This window comes from Mytilus edulis, chromosome 9, assembly GCF_963676685.1.
Source record: "Mytilus edulis chromosome 9, xbMytEdul2.2, whole genome shotgun sequence".
Lineage (NCBI taxonomy): Eukaryota > Metazoa > Mollusca > Bivalvia > Mytilida > Mytilidae > Mytilus > Mytilus edulis.
The window spans coordinates 62311317-62336495 of record NC_092352.1 but is presented as its reverse complement, the minus strand read 5'-3'; the positions used below and the strand labels follow the sequence as shown (position 1 = coordinate 62336495).

The following is a 25179-nucleotide window of genomic DNA, read 5'->3' as shown; positions in this document are numbered from 1 at the left end:
TCCGTCTGTCCGTCCGTCCGTAACACTTTAACTTTGTGTCCGCTCCATATCTAGAGAACCATTATGATTTCATACTTTATACTTTACATGTTTATTAACCACCACCAGAGGGCGTGTCATGATGTATGTACAACTTCCTAGGTCAAAGGTCAAGGTAAAAAAAACTTTGGTTTCAGTTGACAACCCTGTGTCCTGTGGTGAAGATCGTGTCCGCTCTATATCTTGAGAACCGTTATGATTTCAAAGTTTATACTTGACATCCATTTTAACCAACACCAGATGGTGTGTCATGATGTATGTACAACTTCCTAGGTCAAAGGTCAAGGTCAAAAAAACTTTGGTTTCAGTTGACAACCCCGTGTTCTATGGTGAAGATCGTGTCCGCTCTATATCTTGAGAACCGTTATGATTTCAAAATATTATACTTGACATCCATTTTAACCAACACCAGAGGGTGTGTCATGATGTATGTACAACTTCCTAAGTCAAAGGTCTGTCTGTCTGTTGGTCTGTCCATCGCTAACAAATTTGATCCACACTATATTTTGAGAGGACAGCTGTTATTATTTCATACTTTATACCTGACAAACATTTTCAAAATATATATTAACCAACACCAGAGAATGTGTCATAATGTATGCATCCTAGGTCAAAGGTCAGTCCGTCGGTCTGTCCATCCGTTCGTTGTTCTTAGCAAATTGTGTCCGCTCTACCTCTCGAGAACCGTTAATATTTCATACAATGAAAGTAAGTTGAGAATATTTATCAGTTTTAACTTAAAATCTTAGAATAAAATCACACATGAGACTATGTAATAACTTCAAATAATGCTTCATATCAGATTATCCATACAACTTATTTACCCCACGTTATTGACCCCGGGGGCCCACAGAGATGGCTCCCATCTCAATGGTATCTAGTTCTTTCTGTTTACAATACCTCGGGGGAACACATTAACAATATCAATAGTTCAGCCTCCAAATGTAGACATTTTATGAGAACAGCCCTCTACCACTGGGTGATAACTTCGGCATCAGTCACGGGCTTTGATTTTCCTAACACATTCTATAGTAAAAGTAACTTTATCTAGATCTGAATGGTTTCCCCTTACATTTGAGTTGTCTCCCCTTATGTGGCAAAGTTGGGGGAAAAAATAATCAGACAAAAGTATTCTGCTTTTTGTAAAATACAGTCATAAATATGATTAAACATGTCATGTTCTATATTAATATAAAAATTCTTACACATGAACTACATACTACTCTTAAAATTTGAACATTACTTTAATGATATAGACCAATTGATTTCTAGTATTTCAAAATCCATGATTGAGGAAGACACCCGAGCTACCAGCAGCCGACCGTGCAAGGACTGTACAGCTAGTCAAAGTCGTTAAAAACTTCCATTTATTTAGATACCAGGCGTAATGTTTTGAAAAAAATCAAATTAAAGATTGCCAAATCCTACGTTGGCACCATACATTACAAACTATGATGTTTCCTCCTTAAATGTCGATCATTAAAAAAAAACGGGTAAAAATATTAATTTCCACTGACTCTAAATCGCTTCTACTCTGATTTATCATAGTCAACTGCATCTGTTCTGAAAGATTATTTTTTTTATTTTTTATCATTATTTTTAAAGAAATATAAAATAAATTTCAATCACTGATGCATTTAATTGTCATGGCATATAGAGATAAATCTAATCTTACTCTCTGCGGGCGACATCATCACGTGAACAGGTTCGTGATGCTGCTAGCGTAGAAGGAAATATAATAATTAAAACCTTAAATTGATTTCAAAGTCGTTTCTAACAGTCTCGTGTTTCTCAACGTGATTCTCATCTGAAATGTGAATTAACAAACGAGACCATTAAGTTACATTTAAAGTTAATTTAAACAAAATATCATTTCCCGTCTGATAGTATGGTCTGACATAAAGGTATAAAGCTCGTTAACGGCATGTTATCAATGCGATGAAAGTAGCTTAGCCGAGTGTTAGTTGTTGTACAGCAGATTAATTACAAAGATCAATCTCGTTACCTTACCTTAGGAAAAAGGGGGATGGGCACTTATGTAATGTATGGTTTGGATGTGCTGCTGGTATCGGTTTATCGGAACGCATTTGGTGATTGTTATTTGTTAAGCTTGCGCACAGGTTTTGTTCACATTGGCGCATATTTATATTACATTTCATTTGTAAATATGTAGATAGTTACATGTTCTGAACATATAGATAATTAAACTTTGAATTACAATTTTTCATATCAAATCTAAAAAAAATAGCAATGTATATGTTCGTGTTTTGTGTATCTTGACATTATTTTGAAATTTCAAAACCAACACCTAAAACTGCATATTAAACTAAAAGGGCATAAAACGTCAGCAGTTGTGCGTAGAAGTGAGAAGTGTGAAAGACAACACTGAGTATAGGTTCAGACCACCAATTAAAAACTCCTATCTGTTCAATCAAATTTTGAAATTTTCACATATATATCCTGAATTTTGTATGTATCACCTTTCTAAATGCCAATATCAAACCTACCTTTAAAGTCTTATAAGAAAAATCTCACCTTAGGAACACAGGTACTACCAAAATAAACCCTGGTTTTCTGGAAATCTTAAATTAGTATTCTATGGAGCGCATTAATCCTGAATTTTTACTGCAAACTCATAGACCAGAAAATTTTGGATCAAAATGGTCTAAATATATTTCTCCTTCACCAAAAGTTTCATTTCTGCAAATAAGTTGGTTAGTTTAAGTAAACAAGGACATCAAAAACTATTTTATAGAGTAGGGATACGTTCTAAATTGGAGGGAGTAATTAGTGGTATTACACTTATTTATTATGGAGCAATTTCGACGATAGAATAGACTCGCGGACACCATATGTGTGATACTGAATGTCTCAGCTACTCATCTCCACCACAAGGACGATGATTTTTTATACTACCGCAAAAATATTTTTGAGCGTATAATGCTATCATGTTGTCGTCGTCTGCGTCTGCGTCGTCGTCGTCGTCGTCCGAAGACACATTTAGTTTCCGGACAATAACTTTTGTTTTAGTGAATGGATCTTTATAAATTTTAACAAGAAGGTTCAATACCATTAAAAGAAGGTTGGGATTGATTTTAGGGGTTGTGGTCCCAAGGGTTTTGAAAAAGGGGCCCAAAATAAGCATTTTTGTAGTATTCAAACAATAACTTGTGTTCAAGTGTATGAATCTCTTTGAAATTATACCACAAGTTTTCATACCATGAAGGGATAGTTTGTATTGAAGTTTCGGTGGTTATGGTCCAAATCGTTTAGGAATTAGGGGCAAAAAATAAGCTTTTTTGTAGTTTTCAAACAATAACTTGTGTTTAAGAGTAAGAACCTCTCTGAAATTATACTACAATTGTCTATACCATGAAGGGATAGTTAGTATTGACCTTGGGGGTTATGGCTCAAAATGGTTTGGAAATAGGGGCACAAAAAGGGGAAAAACTAGGTTTTTCTGGTCAATGGACAATTAAGACAATTTAAAAGCAGTGTAAGGGAGGTAACTCAAAAACATTTAACATACAATGTTGAGCATGTTCAGATTTACCTCCCTTACTCTACTTGTAAATTATGTATAAAGAAATGTCAGGTTTTGGACTAATTGCAAAAAAAGGAGTGGGACGTAGTTTTCAAATTTTGAAAAGTTTGAAGAAGAAATCTTTAATTGCACAAGATTGTGAATAGATTTGTAAGATCTTAACATTTGTTTGTGTAAGAAACCCATATAATGTCAAAAATTTGATCACAATCCAAATTCAGAGCTGTATCAAGCTTGAATGTGTTGTCCACACTTGCCTCAACTGTTCAGGGTTCGACCTCTGCTGTCGTATAAAGCTGCGCCCTGCGGAGCACCTGTTTGGGACGTGTAATACATGAAGATGCTAATTGCTTAATTGCTTCCATATTTCTAGAAGCTTTGAATCGGTAATTTTCGTTTTTGGAAAAAAAGTCGTAAACTCAGTCAGATTTTATCAGTCATGTATGAAAAAAGTCTATTTTTGGTTGTTTTATCCTGACATTTATTTAAGGCAACCTATATAAAGATGACTGAATGCTAGCAAACACAGTCAGGATTCTACTTCGTCAAAATTATCTCCTCATTACGCCAGTTCATTTTCACAATCGTAGAAATGGAAGCCATTGTAGGGATGACGCGCTGCCAAATTTGCTCTCGGAAACCGAAAGGAGTAGGTCCGGTAAGGACCGATTTTGGCCTCAAATTTCAGGTTCATCTGACGAAAGATTTTGACCACTTTTTAAACACTTAAGTGTCTATTTCATTTGAATCAATTAGTTTAAGTGAAAGATTTTAACTGATTTAGTCACTAAAAACGATCCGATTCAAGCTCAAATATGAAAAATCTACCAAATATGCCAAAACATGTCACTTTTCTGATGGTTTTTGTCAAAAATGAAAGTGGCCGCATCCGGGTTCATCCTCAACCTTTATATATGTTATGTATTATCATAAAATACAACTTACATTTCAATATTAAGGATGAACACGAATGCGGCCACTTTCGTTTTACACGAAAACTGTCTAAAATTTAACTAAAATGCTAGAATTGTGAAGATTTCAGTAATTTAGCATGACTTAATGGTGCTAGTACCCGATAACTGTGCATTGTATTGTCAAAAACAGCCCATATTTATGTAGCAGAAGCATTCTACTGTCCAATAAATAACTGAAAGTTTACATTTTAACAATTTTGTAAAACTGCTATATTTTGGGGCCAAAAAGGGGTCTTACTGGACCTACTCCTTTATCCACATAGCACCATTACGATCCTTATATGTCAGTTGTATTTTAAAAGACAAATGTATCAACTAGCTAATGAGCATCAGTTAATGATCTGCATTGATTCAACTTAAAACTATTGTCAGGTGGAATTTTCGAAAATTCATAAACATTTAAAAAAAATCTAATTAAATATTTCGTGGAAGGGCAGACTAGATTTTTTTAGTGGTTGAAGACTATAAACCCTGGTTATCACACACAAAAAATTCTAATTTTTCGAAGATATGCATTTTCATCATCCAACTTGAAAGACTGTCGTCAAGTACTTTCAGTAAAAAAAATAGCTATTCGAACACACTTACTCTGTTTTTGTGATTCATTAGATCGGTATTCACTTGACCCATATATTTCATATTTTAGTACTGTGATTTTTTTATGTTATAAAGTCAACCTGTAGCTTTGATATACAAAAATGATAGAATCTGAAGCGAAACGATGTATGAAATATTCTTGCTTTGTACGATATTAAGACAAAATATTCAACTCAAACACGCCCTAACAGAAAAAGGTGCACTCGATTCTCTCTTTTCGATACAATTGTTACCCATTTTTTGGATTTTTTTCTTGGGTCACATACTGGAAGGACGACACGAAAATTACTGAACTATTAGATTGATATGTTTTCCGTCCGTGGTAAATTTAAAAAAAAATCGGAGGTTATGCATTTCAGTCTGCATCCAACTTGAAAGTTACACATGTCGTCGACTTGATATCTAATTGTTTTGCTTGACTATGTACTAGATAAATTGAAAACTTATGCAAATAGTGTTTTTAAAATAAAACACTTCGTTATTGAGAAGAAAATTGTAATTTTGTTTGTTTCTATTAACTTTTAATTTTTTTGTCACTATAGTAAACATTACAGTAAGCATTTAGCGCCTTCTCTAACAAAGAGCTTCGATTCTTTTGTTCTATTTCAACCGGGTTTCCGACTGAACAGTAGTATATCGATTTTCTTGACTCTTAAATTCTTTTGAAATATTCCAATAAGTAAAAAACCATGCACGTGCTGATAGCATGATAGCTTTCAAAATGTATATGTGAGACATTCAAACTCTCAAGTCAAAACTAAACTGCTCAATACTCTGAATGTATCAGAGTTCATCAGCACAGAATCGGGACATATGCTAAATGTATGAATTCAAAAATATGCACAATTTTAAGAAATTGGGATCGAATTTCTCCGAATGATTCGGGCATAGTAAGCGGTTTTGCGGACAATTTTTTTTTATCACTCATACTGAAGGAATATTGAAGGTCCGTTTTGTTGTTTGCTTTTGCTCTCGGAATCCATAAGAAACAAAAACAGAGCACACTGGTCTCAGACTTCTACACGAAAAAAGTTGATATGTAATATTTCTCAATGAGACAGAAACTACCAACAAATCCAAAAAGACAATGTGTCATAGTTTTTTTTAAAACTAGACAGGTCCCATGATTATCTTGTTGATGTTAAAATCATATTTATTTTAATATTTTTTTTATTTAAGTTTTAAATTACCTTAAATATGTAAGGAAATCGATCAAACCAACATTTATGTTATGACTTAAACGCTTATTCTTTGAATTATTGAAAGGTATTACCACAGAAACAAGCATTATTTATTTACTGTTGAATCTCTTAGGGCTTAAAATCTTTGAAAACATTTAATCGTTAAAATATCACGATAGATTTTCATATTAAACGTTCTCTTTCGAAGATTGTTTAGTGTGGTAGAAATCGATCGTTATATAGATACAGGAAGATGAGGTAAGAGTATAATGAATTTATTTGTAATCAGCAAACAGAAGTTTAAAAATCAAATTATGCCTTGTGTGGGGAAGTATAACTTTCTTTGTCTGTTGAGTATACTTCCAACAACTCTCTGATTGTTCCGTTTCCCATTGCAAGGTAAACTGTCGATCCCATCCAACATCACCCTCTTTTCATGAGACAATCACAATGCACTGGTCTTCTTTCCATTCAACCAACATTGTACAATTTACCTTTTATATCTACTTAAACTTGTTCGCATCTCTAAATCAATATACATAATTATCTTACCGCCTATACATTTCTAAGAACACTTTAATATGAAAATACGAAGATGTGGTCTAGTCTAAATTCAGGAAATTAAGAAAGTCAGTAAGATAAATTCGTTACATAGTGTGCTAGTGATTTAATACGACATATACATGGTCTGTAATAAATTCCATATGGGGTCAATATGGAATTTACTGACCCCGTATATATCGTATTAGGTCACTAACACACTATGTAACTAATAATATTTGCCACTGAACATTTTCCCTAAGAGCAATCAATCAAATAAAACTCAGTCCAGTCACATTTAAGTGCCAATCTGCTCACGAATCATACAGTGGTGAAAACATGACCAACTAAACCCGTTTAACATTCTTTTAAGTTCACAATGTGCAATGGTTCACGAAATAAAGATTGGTTTCTTTTTTTAAACAATTAAGGGGAGCTAACTCTATAATTTGCTAGCATTCTATCCAAGAGTTACCTCCAGGAAAACAAAAACGAAAGACCTACCATTTTTAACTCAAAGTGAGGGGAACTTTATAAGAGGATATTAAGATGGTCGGCGTTTTTTTCTTCTTCCATGTTTCGAAATTATTCACAAACTGACTTGCTCTTGTTTTATTTTTTGACTACACCTATTGTGTGTCTTATTTTGATTATTTGTCAAAGGCTGCTTGAAATATTTCATGTCAATTTATATTTGAATTGAAATAGTTCCACCAAGGGCCTGCGTTAGTTATACGTCCTCGGTTTCACCATGGAAGTATTATATTGACAATACTTCCATGGTTTCACGAAGAAAATTATATTTGATTGTTAAAATAGCAACAACAAAATTTGGTTCTTAAAACTAATTATTTTAGATTTTTTTATTGTAGAAAATTTGAGGAAATATAAAAAAAAAATCCATTAATCCTAAGGAATTATATAATAAGAAATTAGTTATATAGTCGATTACTAATTATAGTCCAGACGAGCCAACAATCAATAGTTAACGATTATTTGATACTTGACACAAGGTGTTAAATAGAATCACATTTACTCGTTGACAGATCTCACAGTTCTGTCATTTCTTACGGAATACGGTATGTCACAGCGCTATATATATATTAACCAATAGCGTGACAGGTGAATCTTATAAGCAGATTTCGCGACAAAGCCAAATTCATCTTATATACATTGATGATCGAACATTAAAGATGGAAACAATCGTCGGATCTGGTCGTGGACATTTTTCAGATTTGGAACATCGTGGAGTAGGATGTCTATATTTTATTCTTGGTAAGATAATTTTTCGTTTATTCATTTTCAATATTTTTTTCTTATTGTATTTGTTGTACAGCTATATTTTATTTTAAATGATCAATAGAAAAGAGCAATTTTGACGAATTTTACCTTGAATCTCAGAATTTCTACATGCATGTGGAATTGTTAACTTTTCCAGAAAATTAACATTTTGTTTACTATAGGAATTTCCATTCATTTTTGACGTACGTTGTATACTTAGTTATATTTTCCATTTTATTTCTCCAATTATATGACTGCACGTAGATGAGCTTTAGTTATAACAACTATATTAAAATGCTTTTAGTTATGCAACAACTAAACACGACTTTGTTTTATCCTGTTATATAGCATATTATAGACTTCCAAAATCTCAAAATTTTGTATAATTTAATTAAAGCCAATCTGGGGAAAAAATAAAATAAACTTCAAATTCTGACGAAAGTTTTTGGTGATGTATCTTATCAGTCAAGTAGCAGTGTAAATCTATACTCCATCCTTAATTTTACCTTATGCAGAATGAAAACAACACTATACAATTTTCGCATCTTTCTGTCTGGGTTTACCTGCATCAGCTTTTAAAAGCCCAAAGTCGACTATTTGAAAGGCAATGATTTATAAAAACCGGAACAGTTGAAACTAAGCTATCGTATTAAGCACAAATGATACAAACATTTCCATTCTCAATTTTATAAAAGACAAATCCGTCTAAGGTCAAATGTGCCTGAGGGAGTTGAAACATTTATATTTATAAAAGATTCTTTATTTGTAAATTAACAATTTAGAACGGAGTGCTACAAATGTTGGTACTTACTACTGCGCTGATGATAATTGGTTAATAGCAAATATATTTTTCATGTTTTTTTTCTTATAGCTAATGAACATCGTCCATATATATATATATATATATATATATATATATATATATATATATATATATATATATATATATATATATATATATATATATATAAGTCTATAGAAAGGACCAACCAGCAAATTTACTACGTACCGGATCGTCTAGAATGGGCGATACTATGCAGATAAGGAAAACATTATATCAGTTTTTAGACTGATATATATATATATATATATATCACCGCTCTGCTAGTATGCATAAGAATACGCCTTTTACCCTCTCTGTCATGGTATTTGTTAAAATGGGTATACCTTTTTTACACTCCACGAAGAAGCTTGATCATTTTTGTGCTTCATAAAATGTAGTCTTTTGGTAGCAAAGGAATAACTGAATGAAATCAAACGTTTAACTTGAACATTTCCAATGATATTTGATACTACTGATATACTGTAAACCAACTTATTTTCGCGACTCGCGAGGAGAAAAATAAAGCGAATCTAAATCGTCGCGAATAAGTAAATCTTTATTAATCTATCAAGTAAATCAGAAAATCGGGAATATTAAAATCCGCTAATTGAACTAAATTGTATAACGCGAAATAAAATATCCGCGAAAATAAGTTGGTTTACAGTATCATGGAGTGGTATTTGCCAAAACACCAGTCATTCATAAGAAGGAACTTCATTCGCCCAGATGCATTTAAGATTTAGACACATAATTGAAAAGATTTGAATTGAATACTATAAAACTAAAGTTTGTCTTGATCAATATCATGTGGACTGTGGACCAAATGTTCCCTTTCATCTGCTTTATTTACGTTTTTATATTTTTGTACAATGCATGCACATTGTTTCAATTAAAACTGCTTAATTTGTGATTTTAACATTATTATTTTTTAATTCATTGCTAAATAATGACATGGAGATGTAGAAGCCGCTTTGGATTCTGTTGATGATGACGCAAAAGTGTTTTTTTTTTTCTTTCTGAACATGCTTGTAATTGTTGAGCCCATTATGACGATAATTGTCATAGGTAAAGATCCGGATTGTTTATTGAATTAAATTTCTCTAAAGCTATTAATTATTTTCTATTTTATGATTCTATACGTTTGGAGCTAGTAACTTCACTTTTATGATTAATTCATAATAAAGCAAAACATATTTCATTTTGAAATGATATATAACATATCTGCGTCAGTCAGTTGTTCATTGTTGTAGTAAAGTGTGATTATCTTTATTTGCCTCCACTTTCCTATGCTAGAAGAGTCTAGTCATCTATTCTGATTATCAAGTCCTGAACATATGTAAAACAGCGATTCCGAACACAAGTGACAACCGATCTCATGTTCTGAGATAAATTGAGTGATCTGCCCTTTTTATATAAGTAAATTATGATAATTAACTCTAATTATTTGTAAATAAGCGTCTACTTTCAAAATTTGGATATCTTCGATATAATCATCTGTTTTGCTTTTATAAAGTAGCTAAATATATTCTCAGTCCAAGATATAATACTTCTTTCACAGTTTGACAACAAACTATTTTTGTAGTGGTGTGGGCTATATTCAGCAATCTACGGAGTTGCTTACATGAGGTCCATACCGGTCACTTTAAAAACTTACATACATATCTAGCTAAATATAAGATTGCTGATATTTTCTGACGATTTTTCTAGTGGTCGACTATCTAGGTCAGCTTTAAGCCCTTAACTAACTAGGACATGGAGAAAATGTCTGTTCAATAGATGCTGACAACACTTCAAACGTTAGAGTGATATTTTTCATCTAGAATATTTCCAATTAGGTTAGCCATGCACGTATACTAAATACTTAATCGGCACATAAAGCTAGTAATACAGTAAGACTATCATTGTAATGTTCTCCGCCTTTTTAATCTACATAATAAGATGAAATATATAACGATTCGATAACATTTACTGGGAAATGCAGTAAGCTGCACTGTCAACTCATCTCGTAGCTAATCACGCCTAATGCAATGCATAGTGTCTTGTATGTCGAATAGTTCGATGGAATCCGATTGCTTCGCTTCTCTTTCAACAGACAGCAAGGTTAATTATGATCCGTATATAATCCTATTTACTTCTTGCTGAAAGTAGGAAATCTTAATTAGGAAATATAAATGATGTTTAAATATCGTGTCATATTTGCTCGAATATCAGGATATCACGCTGAATTGATTTAAAAGGAAGTTTTAGAACAGAAAGAATTAATTAAGCTTCATATTAAGAAAGCTTTTGGGATTCCCTGCTTTGTCTTTATATTTTGTGTCCTTAAAAAATACCAATTACCGTACGATAGTATCAAAGATTTTGTCGAATTGCTATTTACGAGTCAACAGTTATAGACATCATGGGGTACCTTACAGCTTCAAAAGAAAACCCGGTGATAAGTCTAATTACGTAGTTCGCAAAAGATCTGATTCAAGAGAACATATGCGGTAAGTATGGGCTTTGCTCATTGTTGAAGGCCGTACGGTGACATATAGTTGTTAATGTCTGTGTCATTTTGATCTTTTTTGGATAGTTGTCTCATTGGCAATCATACCACATCTTCTTTTTTATATACAATATAAGTCTTTTCTTCTTGCGAAAGCATATACTAACACAGTTGACTTTTCGCAGTTCTTCTATTCGTGTCAAGTCATTGAGAGTCTGTTTTCGACTTAGTTTGAGTATTCATTGATATCTTTCAATTTTGTTTTGAAGTACACTTATTGTAACTCTAACCAAGACTTTTTTTTCTGGGAACTGTTGATCAGTCACGTCTAAACTGTTTCTTTAGATAATGAAAAATCTATAAGTAACGACAATGTTGCTGCTATAGTTGCCAAAACCTGCAACAATATTTTATTAAGAAGAAACAGTATTTTATTTCACTAGTTCTTAAGGAAACAAATGTTTTACTGTCGTTTAATATAAATGTATATTGTAAATTTTAAATATAAATGTGCAAAAATATGTTTATATGTATATATTATATCTTAAAAGTCTCTCATAATTTTTTTTAAGATTGGTGCATACAATGCAAATGTTTTAATGTTTTTAATCTATTTATGTGATTCTCATTTTATGTTTGTATGTGGTGAGACTATAATAAAATATTGAATCTGAATCTTCTTTTTATTCTTTTTTATATATATATATTTTTTCATTTATTTTCAGGTTCAATTGGAGTTTTGTCTAATTGTTTGGTAATGAATGTGTTCATACGAGAAAACGTAGTGTCTGCACCAAAGAAGGTATTGCATATTAACTTATGTTTCAGCAATGTCTTGGTGTGTCTCGGATTTCCGTTTGCTGGATTGTCATCGTTCAGAGGAAAGTAAGTAAATCAGGATATATCACTTACTGCATAAATACATACAAATAATTTTGCCTCTTTAATATGTAGACATTTAATAAAACACAGCTTCTTGAAAGAATATTAATAATAACGAATATAAGAAACTACTTTTGGGATGAGTAACCAAATGTTGCCTCTCTGATAAGTGGAATATAATATATGTATCACCTGGCTTTGTTGACTACCCATTGAAAGAATATTAAGAGTTTTGATATATGAAATAATTTATGGGACAAGTCAAATGTAAAATAACAAAAAATACTGAACTCAAAGAAAAATTCATCAAAACAGAAAGTCCTTTATCAAATATCAAAATCAAAAGCTCAAACACAGCAAACGAATGGAAAACAACAGTCATATTCCTATCTTGGTACAGACATTTCCATTTGTAGAAAATGGTGACCTAAACCTGGGTTAATACTAGCTAAGCCTCTCACTTGTAATCGAAGGACGACTATACACCTGTTTGATCAGTTAGTTTCTTTTCTTATAACTTCTAATAAAGAGTTCATGGTTTTTTAAAGCACTTAAGTACCACATCTCCTTTTTTTTATATAGCTAAAACAACATACCCAAAACGAATCTGATGTAAGTAACATAAAGAAAATATCTGACAAGAACAGACTCCATTTGTATTTTAAGCTGGGCCCTCGTAAAACGTAGATTTTACTGTCGCAAATTGTGTTTACGCCGTAGTATCGCGTTGTTTATAACAATTGCTCTGCTAGATTGAGTTGAAAAAGTGAGATGTTTAAAATGATAAATGTATCTGCTTTTGACATGCTATTCCCTATAGATCCGAGTAAATTTTCTGGACTCTACAGATTTATAGCTTATAAACATTGTATAGACACTTGTCTGTTGCTGAAGACAGTACACTGTATTTACCAGATGACTTTGGTTTTCTGTTGTTGACTCTTTGACGTATACATCACCTTTCTTAATCACATCATCTCGAAATAGCTATTGATATTAATTTCTAAGCTTGACTGGACTCATTTATATCCTTATAATTTGTCTTGTTTCAATAATATGCCATCCATTTCAATTAGTGGAATTATTAGTTCTTGGCACTGTTATCCAGTGCACAAGGTCAAGCGACTAATTAGCACTGAAAACGTACAAACAGAAAAACAATTTACAACTACGATTAATTTTGTCCTTAAAACTTAATAATTTCGGAATACCTCAGTCCACTTAGAGCCTGTGGATCAGAGACTATTGTTGCATAGTCTTTAGTTTTCTGTTTTATGTTTTGTGCATTATTTGTGGAGTCATCTGGTTTGCTTTTGGTTTTTTATGTCGTTGTTTTAATTATCCCCTTAATTGGTTTAAACCCACTCATATTATCTTTAACAGCTGCGCGACAAATTTTTCTTGAATAATATTCAAAAGATGTACACGACACTTTTTTCTTAAATAACTTTCAACAGGTGTGCACGGCACTTGTTTCTTGGGTCATCTTCAACAAGTGCGCAACTTATCTTACTTGGATAATCTTCAACAGGTCACAAGACACTAGTTTCTTGATAGTTCTTCAACAACAGGTGCGCATCACAACTTTCTTAAATATTCTCCAACAGATGCGCACGACACGTGTTTCTTGGATAATCTTCAACAAGTTGCGCCCTCGATACGTGTTTCTTGAATAATCTTCAACAAGTGATTACGTTACGGATTTCTTGAATAATCTTCCACATGTGTGCACGATACGTGGTTCTTGAATATTCTTCAACAGGTGCTAGATACATGTGTCTTGAAATATCATGAACAGGTGTCGGACACATGTTTCTTGAATAGTCTTCAACAGGTGCGCGTCAAGTGTATCTTGAATAGTCTTCAACAGGTGCGCGTCAAGTGTTTCTTGAATAGTCTTCAACAGGTGCGGTCAAGTGTTTCTTAAATAGTCTTCAACATGTGCGCGTCAAGTATTTCTTGAATAGTCTTCAACGGGTGTTATCATTTTTCGAATGATTTGTGTTTTAGGATGTTGCACTATCACATAGCTGTTTGTTTTATTTTCATTTATGCTCTGTCAAGTGTTTCTTGAATTGTCTCCAACAGGTGCGCGTAAAGCGTTTCTTTGATCTTATTAAACCCCAAAAAGAAGCCTATAAATGCAAAACACTTTTGTAGGAATATCAAAATAAAGATGGTGGAAGAAGAACAGCCAAAACAGTCAGCTTTTGTCAGAACAGCTTTAGTTTTGATACTTTTCAATCATTATCAAAGTATTTAGGAAATTAGAAGCACAATGTAGATTGTACCATGTCAAATTGATCAACATAAATCATCTGCATAGTATCTTCTTATTTGTTATTTACAACATAAGAAGATATAAAGTGATAGAAGCATGACCTTTGCAATATGCTGCTAAACAACATCACGCACATAACTTACATAATCGGAAATTAGAAAACATGAACAATGAGTTGCATGGAAGCTGATTAAAAAGCATATCAAATTTTAATTATTCCAAGAGGAACTTATTCGGAGGCAAAGTTAATTAGATATAAAAGGCGGAAAATTAATGTAAAAGTTGCTTGTTGTGTTTGAGCTTATGATTTTGTTATTTCATATAAAGGGACTTTCGTTGGAGTTCGGCGTTGGTTTTTTTATCATTTACTTTTAGAACGTGATATAAGAGTAAGAACAAATTCTATTCGCTTTTGTATTACTCTTCAAATATTTAAACTAAAAGAAACATATTACAGAAGTTAAAATTTTTAATTTGCATAAACGAATTAATACAACAGATAGCCACATCCATATACAACACAACTTTACAGCTAATTTCCTAATGCATGTAGTGTAAATGTTTGGTTAGCTTGCTTGCTTTGTTTGTTTATTGTACAGTTGCAAATGTGATAATATTCAATCAAGTTTTAATATAATATATACATGTTTAACTATGCATTTATACATTGTTTGCTGATATCAATCTTAATAACAATGCTTGAGCTAACGTTTATACAAAGAAAGCAAGCAAGCAAGCCAACCAAAGTCTTACTTTACAAGCCCTAGGATAATAGCTTCTTTAGAAATTAACAAGCATGCTGTACTACGCATAGAGGAAAATTCATTCAAGTCTAAAGATTTGAGCACCGATACTAATAAAAGATATATTGTACGAAACTGATAAAATTATATTGATTTGAAAGAGATGTGTTTTGGTATACAATATTATTTGAACTTAATACACTGTAGTATATATCGTATATCAGTTGTGTTGCACTAACCAATAGAAGTCTCTCTATAAAAAAGTCTGTTTTTCCCCTTCTGAATACAGATTAATTTATTCATTTACAAACAAATTATCCATATGTTACATTTTAGATGGCTATTTGAAACATTTGGATGTCAGGCTTATGGAGTGGAGTCCTACACGGCTGGATATGCTGCGTTAGGTTTTGTTATCGCCCTTTGTATCGAGAGATACTGTTCTGTGCGTTACACAGAATTCTGTAAGTATATCTATGCATACGGTATATCAATACTTGTTGGACAATAAAACAAACCAAAAGATGCGGTGTGATCGTCAATGAAACAATTATTCACTAGTGACCAAATGACGTAGAACACAGAATTAACATGCATTTAAAGGCCATCGTAGGTTTTCAACAATAAGCAAAACCCGAAACACAAAAAAACAATCTTCAAAAGGCCCCGAAGTTATTCAGAAAAAAATCCAAACAGGAAAACTACCGTTCTGATTTATGTGCATAACAATAAACGAAAAAATACACGCTATACAGTAACAAACTACAACCACTACATTACAGACTCCTAACTAAGGGGCAATTTTTATTTGAAATGTGTTTGGGGATCAAGCAACAACAATCTCGTACTATGGATTCATTAATATTTGTTGGATACCAATTTTCGTGGATTTCGTGGGTACAGGGGAACCACGAATTTAATTGTTCAACGAATGACATATTTTCAAAGGAAGGAATGCAGATTTGCCAAAACCACGAAATTATATATCCACCGAATATGCAAGTTTTCCTCAAGCCACGAAAATTGGTATCCACAAAAATAAATGAATCCACACTATTTATTATTTTTTCCTCTGCAGACGATTCGTCTTCAACAATGACATGGTGGATGATGGCCCTCGTTGTCTGGATTACATCACTACTATGGGCTCTCTTCCCGTTATTTGGATGGAGTTCGTAAGTTTAATATGTATACAATATGCTATGCATGCATACGGTTTAAGTGATAACAGTTTTTAATAAAAGAAATGCGTGTATCAGTTATAGAATTGGATTATTTCATGATTAAATTAAGATATGAAGAAACTTCATACTATTGTTTCAATTAAAACGCAACGAAAAACATCGTTTTCGTGGATCTTAATCTGCTCGTACGGATATGCTTGTATCACCAACGCCCATATATATACTGATTGTCGGACTAAGGCAACTGTTAAACGTACAGGGGGGGGGGGGGGGGGGGTACATACGATATCTAAAATTTAGCAAGAATGTGATTATAGAACCATATAATGCAAATTCAGACTTTTTTCATTAATTGAGAACAATCAATCCTGGAGATTACTATTTCTAAATCAAAAATGAAATTTATTTTCGCTAAAGTGTAAACGCGGGCAATATTATTTTTAAAGACTTTAAAAATTACTCGATTTTCCCACCAAATTTTCAAATATTTTTTTACAGTTATGCCCCTGAAGCATCTGGAGTAGCATGCGGACTAAACTGGCTACAAAAAGATACCAGTCACTTGACCTATGGTTTGTGTATTTGTCTTGGAAGTCTGTTCTGGTACGTTGTCGCAGCAGTCTGTATATCTGGAACCAAGCAAGAGAAGCCAATCGTTGTTACCCGTGGACAGGAGTATGAATGGCTGAGCAATTATCAGTTACGTTGGGTATGTATTCAATTTATCAGGTTCATGTATTGAAATTATAGAAATATAGAAATAACCAGAGAATTTTTTTTGTAGAAAACCTTGTCAAACATCGAAACATACTATCCACACTGATATGTTAACTTACTTGTAGATATGTAGAAATAAATGTTATACCACAAAGCTACAGTAAACTGGATCCATTGCTACTTTGGTATTTCAGAATGGTATTTTAAAACTACTGAAAAAAATACCAACAATTATACGTTGTGTGGATACAATATTTATATCTGTGTTGCAATAAATAAGCAGGCAAACGACAGGTTTCTCGCTGATCTGCGACAAACAAATTTTGAACTCAAAGAACATCGTTGGAGACCCCTAATTTGATTTCAAGATTTTTTTTCCAGAATCAAGACCTACAATAACCCAATAACAGTGTTGTTTTACTGATAAACAAGCCATTTACTTTTTTCTATTCTATTAGCCACATCCAGGACATTTGTAGAGAATCAGAATTGGTATAAAAATTACTTTTGTCATCTAGACGAGGACACCAACTTAAAATGTTATCATAGATCTAACAAAAATGTAGGATTATCATAGAAATTGTTTTAATATGTACCGTTAATACATCAGTATGTGTTTCCTTCAAGCCACTACGATTTTTCTTTTTTTTTCTCGATCATTTCCGATGACAGAAACTTTTGTGTAATGAGCTGTTTCAGTACCATCATGTCCAAGGATATATAAACCCGAGACATAACTAATGACCTCGGACATAAAACACCACACACACACACAAATCAGAAGATCCCCGGTAGTATCCCAAACTTTACATATTTGATATGATATACATGGTTTATTCAAATATATAATCACTGTAAACGAGGAATATTACCCTCAGTTTGAATTAATAGTCGGAAACTAATGTTCTCCATGAATAATATTATGTTCTAAGTCAGATATCAAAATAGTCTGAATGTTTTTGTTGTTTTGTTTCAGATTTGCATTGGATTTCTTGTCTTCGTAATAATTGGATGGGGTCCATATGGAATGTTCATGTGCTGGTCAATGATAACTGATTCCACTGAAGTATCTAGTTTGGCTGCGTCACTTCCGCCATTATTCGCCAAAGGATGTACTGCTCTTTACCCTATTGGCTACTTGCTGTCAAGTGAGAAGATCAGAGACGGCGTGCTTGGTGGATACTTAGATGAACCCGCAAAGAAAGAGAAATAATGACTGAAATGTTATGAGGTTCCAATACGGTCAATTTATGGTCGCAAGATCAAAATTCCTAGTTCTAACTTTGTATTTTGTTGTCAATTCAAAAATTACAAAGAGGCTGTAAAAAAGTTGAAATTATCCTTAAGGAATAAAACCTTATCAGGCAAATTATATTTTAGTTAAACTACATTTGCTCGTTTTGGAACCTTATATTATTCTAAGTTGTCTGATTTGTTCAATGACTTTATTGTTTTGCAACGAATTATATATAATCGTGTAAATATATAGCATGCATAATTGTAACTGTGGCTTTTTGAAGGAACAATGTGTATTGACGTACTGTTTTGTACTCGTCAAAGAAAGACAATTTAAGTGCTAATTGGTAAATGAAGCTCTAGATGAAAAAGAAATAAAATATTTTAGAGCAGAGAGTTTTTTTCTATATACAACTAAGCTTGAAAGAATCTATAATAAAATTAACGGTACCAATTTTCTTGCACCAGATGCGCATTTCGACAATACATGTCTCTTCAGTGATGCTCGTGGCCAAAATATTTGAAATCCAAAGCTTATATTAAAGATATTACATGCACTCAATGGTCATGGAAGGAAAAGCAATACAGGATACATACACATTTCCAACTACAATAGAACAAACATAAACAGATAGCAATTATTCATTTTTAACGGGGTATAACATTTACTGCACACAATCACAAAAAACATTTATATTTTCTACTGGGAGCAGGTTTCATTGTGTACACATAGTGTACTGAGTATTATAGACTTAATGACCAATTCAGAGTTAGATAAAACAATAAATAAATTTGGTGTATTTACTGTCTTCTGATTGGTTAAAAGTATTAATTTTATTTTCAATGTTGTCAATTTTTATGGCGACACGCCCACTCTGACGTTGTGTATTTATACGCCAACATGTGTGTACGTACGTTGTTGTTGTTAATATAAATAATATAAAAAGTTCTTTGAGTCTTATTTTTGATAGAAATTTATTTATAATGAATGGCAATAATTTATTTTGAATTTATTGACCCATAAAATTAATTTTTGACTCTTCACATTTTACATAATACGTTTCGCGGATTATTCAATGTGAAGAGTCAAAAATTAATTTTATGGTTCAATAAATTCAAAATAAATAATAGCCATTCATTAAATAAATAAAGCAATACAAAAAATGATACTATAAATTAACATAACTTGTGCATTAATTTAAGAATGCGATGGAAACCCGACAACCTAATTTATAAAAAGTAATATACAAAAAAGCAATAGTTTGGCATTATGAAGCAGCATCAACCATAGTCCAGCCTTGGCCTTAGTGACGTTTTTGTTGTCACTATTTGTAATAAATCAAGGTAACAGTAATTTGACCAATGCTTAGATATGGTAAATGATTAGGAAGAGACAATTCAAAGTAACAAACAAAAAGCTGGTGGAATCTCATGAATTCTAAAAGCTTCCAATCTAAAAGGAGCGAGACTGGATGTGTTGGCAATTGGGCGTCTTCTGCTATACATACAACGTCTGCCATACGATTTCACACTTTGTCAAAATGTCAAAATTGGTAAAATAACCGATCAGACGACTATATATTGGTATCGATACATCCCAAAGATCTAAAACCTCGAAACTAGCCCCTAGTGAGTCGAGACTTATGACAAATATGGTGATGGTGAGTCTGACCCGCAACTCTTATGTAATGTCGATCTCAGTCGGTCTTCTTCATATAAGTCATAACTTTTTTAAAACGGTTTACGTTTGAGAAGCACACGGTTTTTTGTCGAGCCTGCAACTTTTGTTGCAGAAAGCTCGACATAGGGATAGTGATCCGGCGGCGGCGGTGTGAGCTAACTTCTTTAAAGCTTTATATTTTAGAAGGTGGAAGACCTGGATGCTTCATACTTTGTATATAGATGCCTCATGTTACGAAGTTTCCGTCACTCACATGTCCAATGTCCTTGACCTCATTTTCATGGTTCAGTGACCACTTAAAAAAAAGTTCAGATTTTTTGTAATGTTGAATTATCTCTTATTATAAGTAATAGGATAACTATATTTGATATGTGCGTACCTTGAAAGGTCCTCATGTCTGTCAGACAGTTTTCACTTGACCTCGACCTCATTTCATGGATCAGTGAACAAGGTTAAGTTTTGGTGGCCAAGTCCATATCTCAGATACTACAAGCAATAGGGCTAGTATATTCGGTGTATGGAAGGACTGTAAGGTGTACATGTCCAACTGGCAGGTGTCGTCTGACCTTGACCTCATTTTCATGGTTCAGTGGTTATAGTTAAATTTTTGTGTTTTGGTCTGTTTTTCTCATACTATATGCAATAGGTCTACTATATTTGTTGTATGGAATGATTGTAAGGTGTACCTATCTAGCGGGCAGATGTCATGTTACCTTGACCTCATTTTCATGGTTCAGTGGTCAAAGTTAAGTTTTTGAGTTTTGGTCTTTTTATCTAATACTATATGCCATAGGTCATCTATATTTGGTGTATGGAAATATTTTATGATCTTTATGTTAGTCGCGCAGGTTTTATTTGACCTTGACCTCATTTTCACGGTTCATTGCACAGTGTTAAGTTTTTGTGTTTTGGTTTATTTTTGTTAAAACTATAAGTGATAGGTCAACTATATATGTTGTATAGAAGCATTGTTAGCTGTACATGTCTGCCTGGCATGGTTCATCTGACCTTGACCTCATTTTCAAGGTTCATTGGTCTTTGTTTAGTTATCTTGGTTAATGTTAAGTTTATGTGACAGTTGTATTAAAGCTTAGCTTTATACTTAGGACTATCAACATAATATCAATGATTAGTATAGAAGGCGAGACATTTCAGCGTGTGCACTCTTGTTTTTTAAAGTGTTGGGGGCTCGGTGGTCAAGTGGTCTAAGTCGTTCTACTAGAGTAATCACTAGCCAGTCAACACTGACGTTGTGAGTTCGAGCCCCGATCTTGCGAGTGCACTCGACTCCAATCTTAGTTGACTGTCTAGGATTGTCAGTTTTTCTATCGAAGATCGGTGGTTTTCTACTGGCACTCCGGCTTCCTCCACCCATAAAAACTGACCGCCATGAAATAGCCCAAAAGTTGCGCTTAAAAGTGGCGTTAAAACTCCAATTCAATCAATCATCTTTTTAAGTGTATTTAAAGTCTAATAAGATTAGCATTACTGTTTTAATTTCAAAGTAAATTCCTTCTCTTGAAGATAACTTTGAATATCTCGCTTTCGATAACATGAAATTGACTAATTACACCTTTACTTTGAAAGATTCAATTAAACTAAACATGAATACCTCTTATCGCACTACATTATTAATTTGTCAGAGTTAACGTTATCAAATATAACTAACAACTTTGTTTGCAGAAACATGAAATTCTACTCGTTCAGAATATAATAAAAATAAATGAGTGATATGTTCCACCTACCTTTTCACATATATTTTCAAATAATAAAATTGTAATTGATAAGTTTCATAGCCATAAGTTTAGAGTTAGAGAAAATACAATGATGTGCTATTTGGAAATCTATATCCATTAATATAGATAGTTTCCAGTAAAAATCGACATTTTCCCACGTTTTACAAAGATCATTCTCTTCAATTTCAAATACGTGTCTTCCATCCACTTTTTATAGCAATCAGGATAATTTACTAGTAAGTAATAAATACTATTCTTTTGGTAGAACACATAGAAAACTCTGACAATTTATCTTTGAAAACAACATTAATATTTTGAGAGCGCGAAACATTTCTTCTATGAACATTTTTATTCATAATTTCAGTCCAATTTTTAAGCAAATATTACTTTTAAGATATTATACCTTTTTACAATATTGTTAATATCATAAAGGTAGCACACCTCCTGTTAATAATGTATGTATATATATGTAGGACTCGGAACCGCGATGGTTCTCCGAACCGCGATGGTCACGCTGAAGTGCGATGGTCTACGCTGAAGTGCGATGGTTAACACGCTGAAATGCGATGGTAACATTGTGACGTTTTAACTTGTTGATATTTACGCTGAAGTGCGATGGTGGTTACGCTGTAGTGCGATGGCCAACTTTAAAAGACTTTGAGTAAAAGCAAAATGCACATGGGCTGTTGTAATGAAATAACACCATTAAAATTTGGCTGCTAGCCTCTTATTTGGAAGATGCTTTAACTTTTGTTTTAATCTAATTTTCCAAGTCTCCAATTATTCTTTTAGCACGCAAGAGTATGGAATAAGGTGTTCAAAGGAGAAATAAAAAAAAAAAATCAGCGTGTAGGTCTTTATAATAGTTCTAAGAAGTGTCCATCTCATTTACTTAAATATTATGATAAAATTAAGTAATTGCTCCCATTCTTCTTCAAGTTATATATGCATGTTGAACCTTGAATGTCGGAACAGTATCCACGAAGTAAAAGTACCGACAAGTAAATTTATGCTTTACTAATAGCGAAGCTTGTCAATTATTTCACATATAGTCGTATATTTATGGATGTAAAGACTTGTTGCACAATAAACACGTGGCAATTGTTTACAAACACTTTCTACAAATACACGTGATCATGTTATATTTGCTTTTTGATTGGATGCAGCGAGTTTTGACTGCAACCAATAAAAATACTAACTCTGGGTCTCCGAAATTTTATATCAATTTGCCAAGGGTGGAGAGAACGAGAGTGGATCGTAACCCTTGGCTAGCGAAGATGAAATGCACCTTATGTGATCCTAATCTTATGTTTAGCTTTTCCTGCTATCCGAAATAAAAATTGTGGAACATATTTTATCGGAATCATCTGGCAATACTTGCAATCTTCTGCTTCATTACGTAAATTGCTGCAGCGTTGGAGCCTAATCAGCTAGATGTGTTCCCTTAAAGGATCATTGTTTAAAATGTTAATGTATTCAAATAGAAGTTATTCCAAATGTTGAAAGCAAATTCCCGAATGGCAAGATGGACATTCACAAAATTTGATTTACGGGAATGTACATATTATATATACGAAGCAGTCATAATATGTTGTCCAAGCAATTTTTATCTAAATAAAATCTATGCACGGTTGGCACTGATTTTAATTGGTGTCTCATTCATGACAGTCTTGACCATTAAAACTAAATATAAAATAAAAGAAACTGCTATTTGTAGTGTTTGGTACAGGTTGGCTGTCACTATGCACCACAGTTCAACATAGAAACCTATTGGGGAAAACTAGAGATCTCTCTATGTCATAAAACACTGTTACTATCCACACTGATCTGTGTCCACACTTGTAATATACCAAAAGAAAACGCAGTAGCAGCCTGATATTGGACTTGTTGTCTTTTTTTTTTTATTTACCTCACTTCATATTGCATTTACCTTGTCTATACGTTCGAAGAACACATATATTTTCCTTAATATTTCTCATGTTCTACTCAACAGAAAGACTTAATATGAACTTAAATCTTTTCATCATACTGTTCTCAAGTGCTAATACAAGTTGAAGGACTTCATACTAAGTGAGTTGTAATGTGTGACATTTTTTCTGATCTAAAAATATGAAAACTATTTTGTATAAACACTTTTGAAAAACAAACAAAATTTTATATGAAAAATTAACATTTCGATAAGTTAACAAAACAAAATTATATCAAATAAAAAAAAATCAAGACTGACAAACTATTTGACTTTTTTCAACATTCTGACTACAGCAATAGCAAAGTCTTTTAAAATAGCCTAGCTTGCAGGTATATAGATGACACAAGTGCTTGCGACGACCCATCATAATTTGCTGGTCATCCAAACGGTACAGAACTTCGTATTCGGTGAGGTGCTCCTTCTATGAAGATATATAAATAAGAGGAAAGAACCGGAATTAGCCTCGTTTTCAGTGTAAACATCGTTTCAAGATGGCGAATGTTTTGCCAGGTAGAAAAAAGTTAATCAGATTTAGGGTGTTGTCCACTGTTAAGCTGAAAAAGAATTACAAACAGTGCATTATAGAGAAAAATCCATAATATAACTGAAAGCACACATTTTGTTAATGCTAAATCTAGAGATACTGCAGGGTCAATCCCTAAAATTGCACATGAATCATCGCTTTTCACCTTTTCATAACAATAACCAGTGGAAGTGAATGAAGCAACTTGGTATTTTATCTACCTTTTCCAAATTAGGAGACATAACATCATTTAAAATTGTACAATCAACTACGTTATTTGTAACACAGTACAACAATATATCACTCAACATTACAATATATGTCAAATATTTTACTACACAGGTGTTTTTACAAAAGTAAAACATTTTCTACCTATAAGGTGAACAGGTGAAGGTATGTTTTGAAATGAATTAAAGTGCTTAATAAGTCCTGCTATGAATGGTATTTTCTTAAAGTTATATAGAGAGGGATTTGCAGTATTCAGGCAGTATGAAATGGGTTGGGAAAGATCCTCTTAAAAATATTATACTAAAAAATGGGTAACTGGTCTGTTGACTCCAAAAACACATCCCCACCCTATGCATTCCTGCCCACACATTTGCTACTTATGTATTTTGTTTTAATTAACTTACAAGTAGTCAGCTTGGTAGGAATAATTGCAATGAAGATTTTAAATAAAAAAATGAAAGAAAATTATAAAGACCAATTTAAAAGCCATTTGAAATCTTTTCCGTCACTTAAATTAATTTTTGCAACATGA

At 32.8% G+C, this 25179-nt stretch overlaps 2 protein-coding genes across 27 annotated transcripts in view; both read left to right on the top strand.

Annotated features, from left to right (window-relative positions):
- The first annotated feature begins 7929 nt into the window (after positions 1-7929).
- LOC139488759 (visual pigment-like receptor peropsin) lies at positions 7930-19456 on the top strand. The gene is made up of 6 exons (XM_071274644.1): positions 7930-8150; positions 12193-12352; positions 15710-15837; positions 16452-16548; positions 17056-17266; positions 18251-19456. Exons 1-6 carry the CDS (start codon positions 8069-8071, stop codon positions 18485-18487), a joined length of 915 nt encoding a protein of 304 aa, XP_071130745.1. The 5' UTR covers positions 7930-8068; the 3' UTR covers positions 18488-19456.
- Positions 19457-24292: 4836 nt separating this feature from the next.
- LOC139488754 (rap guanine nucleotide exchange factor 2-like) overlaps positions 24293-25179 on the top strand; it is a 77996-nt gene continuing 77109 nt past the window's right edge. For all 26 annotated transcript variants that reach the window (XM_071274627.1, XM_071274598.1, XM_071274608.1 and 23 more), the window contains exon 1: positions 24293-24406. The gene's annotated coding sequence lies outside the window, so the exon portion shown is untranslated. The remainder of the gene's footprint in view (positions 24407-25179) is intronic.

What these genes read in the sequence shown, in the direction of transcription:
- LOC139488759 (XM_071274644.1), top strand. Translation starts at nt 8,069, where the DNA reads ATGGAAACAATCGTCGGATCTGGTCGTGGACATTTTTCAGATTTGGAA. An exon ending in ATGTCTATATTTTATTCTTG is followed by an intron (nt 8,151 to 12,192) that starts GTAAGATAATTT and finishes ATTTATTTTCAG; the next exon opens with GTTCAATTGGAGTTTTGTCT. An exon ending in TTGTCATCGTTCAGAGGAAA is followed by an intron (nt 12,353 to 15,709) that starts GTAAGTAAATCA and finishes GTTACATTTTAG; the next exon opens with ATGGCTATTTGAAACATTTG.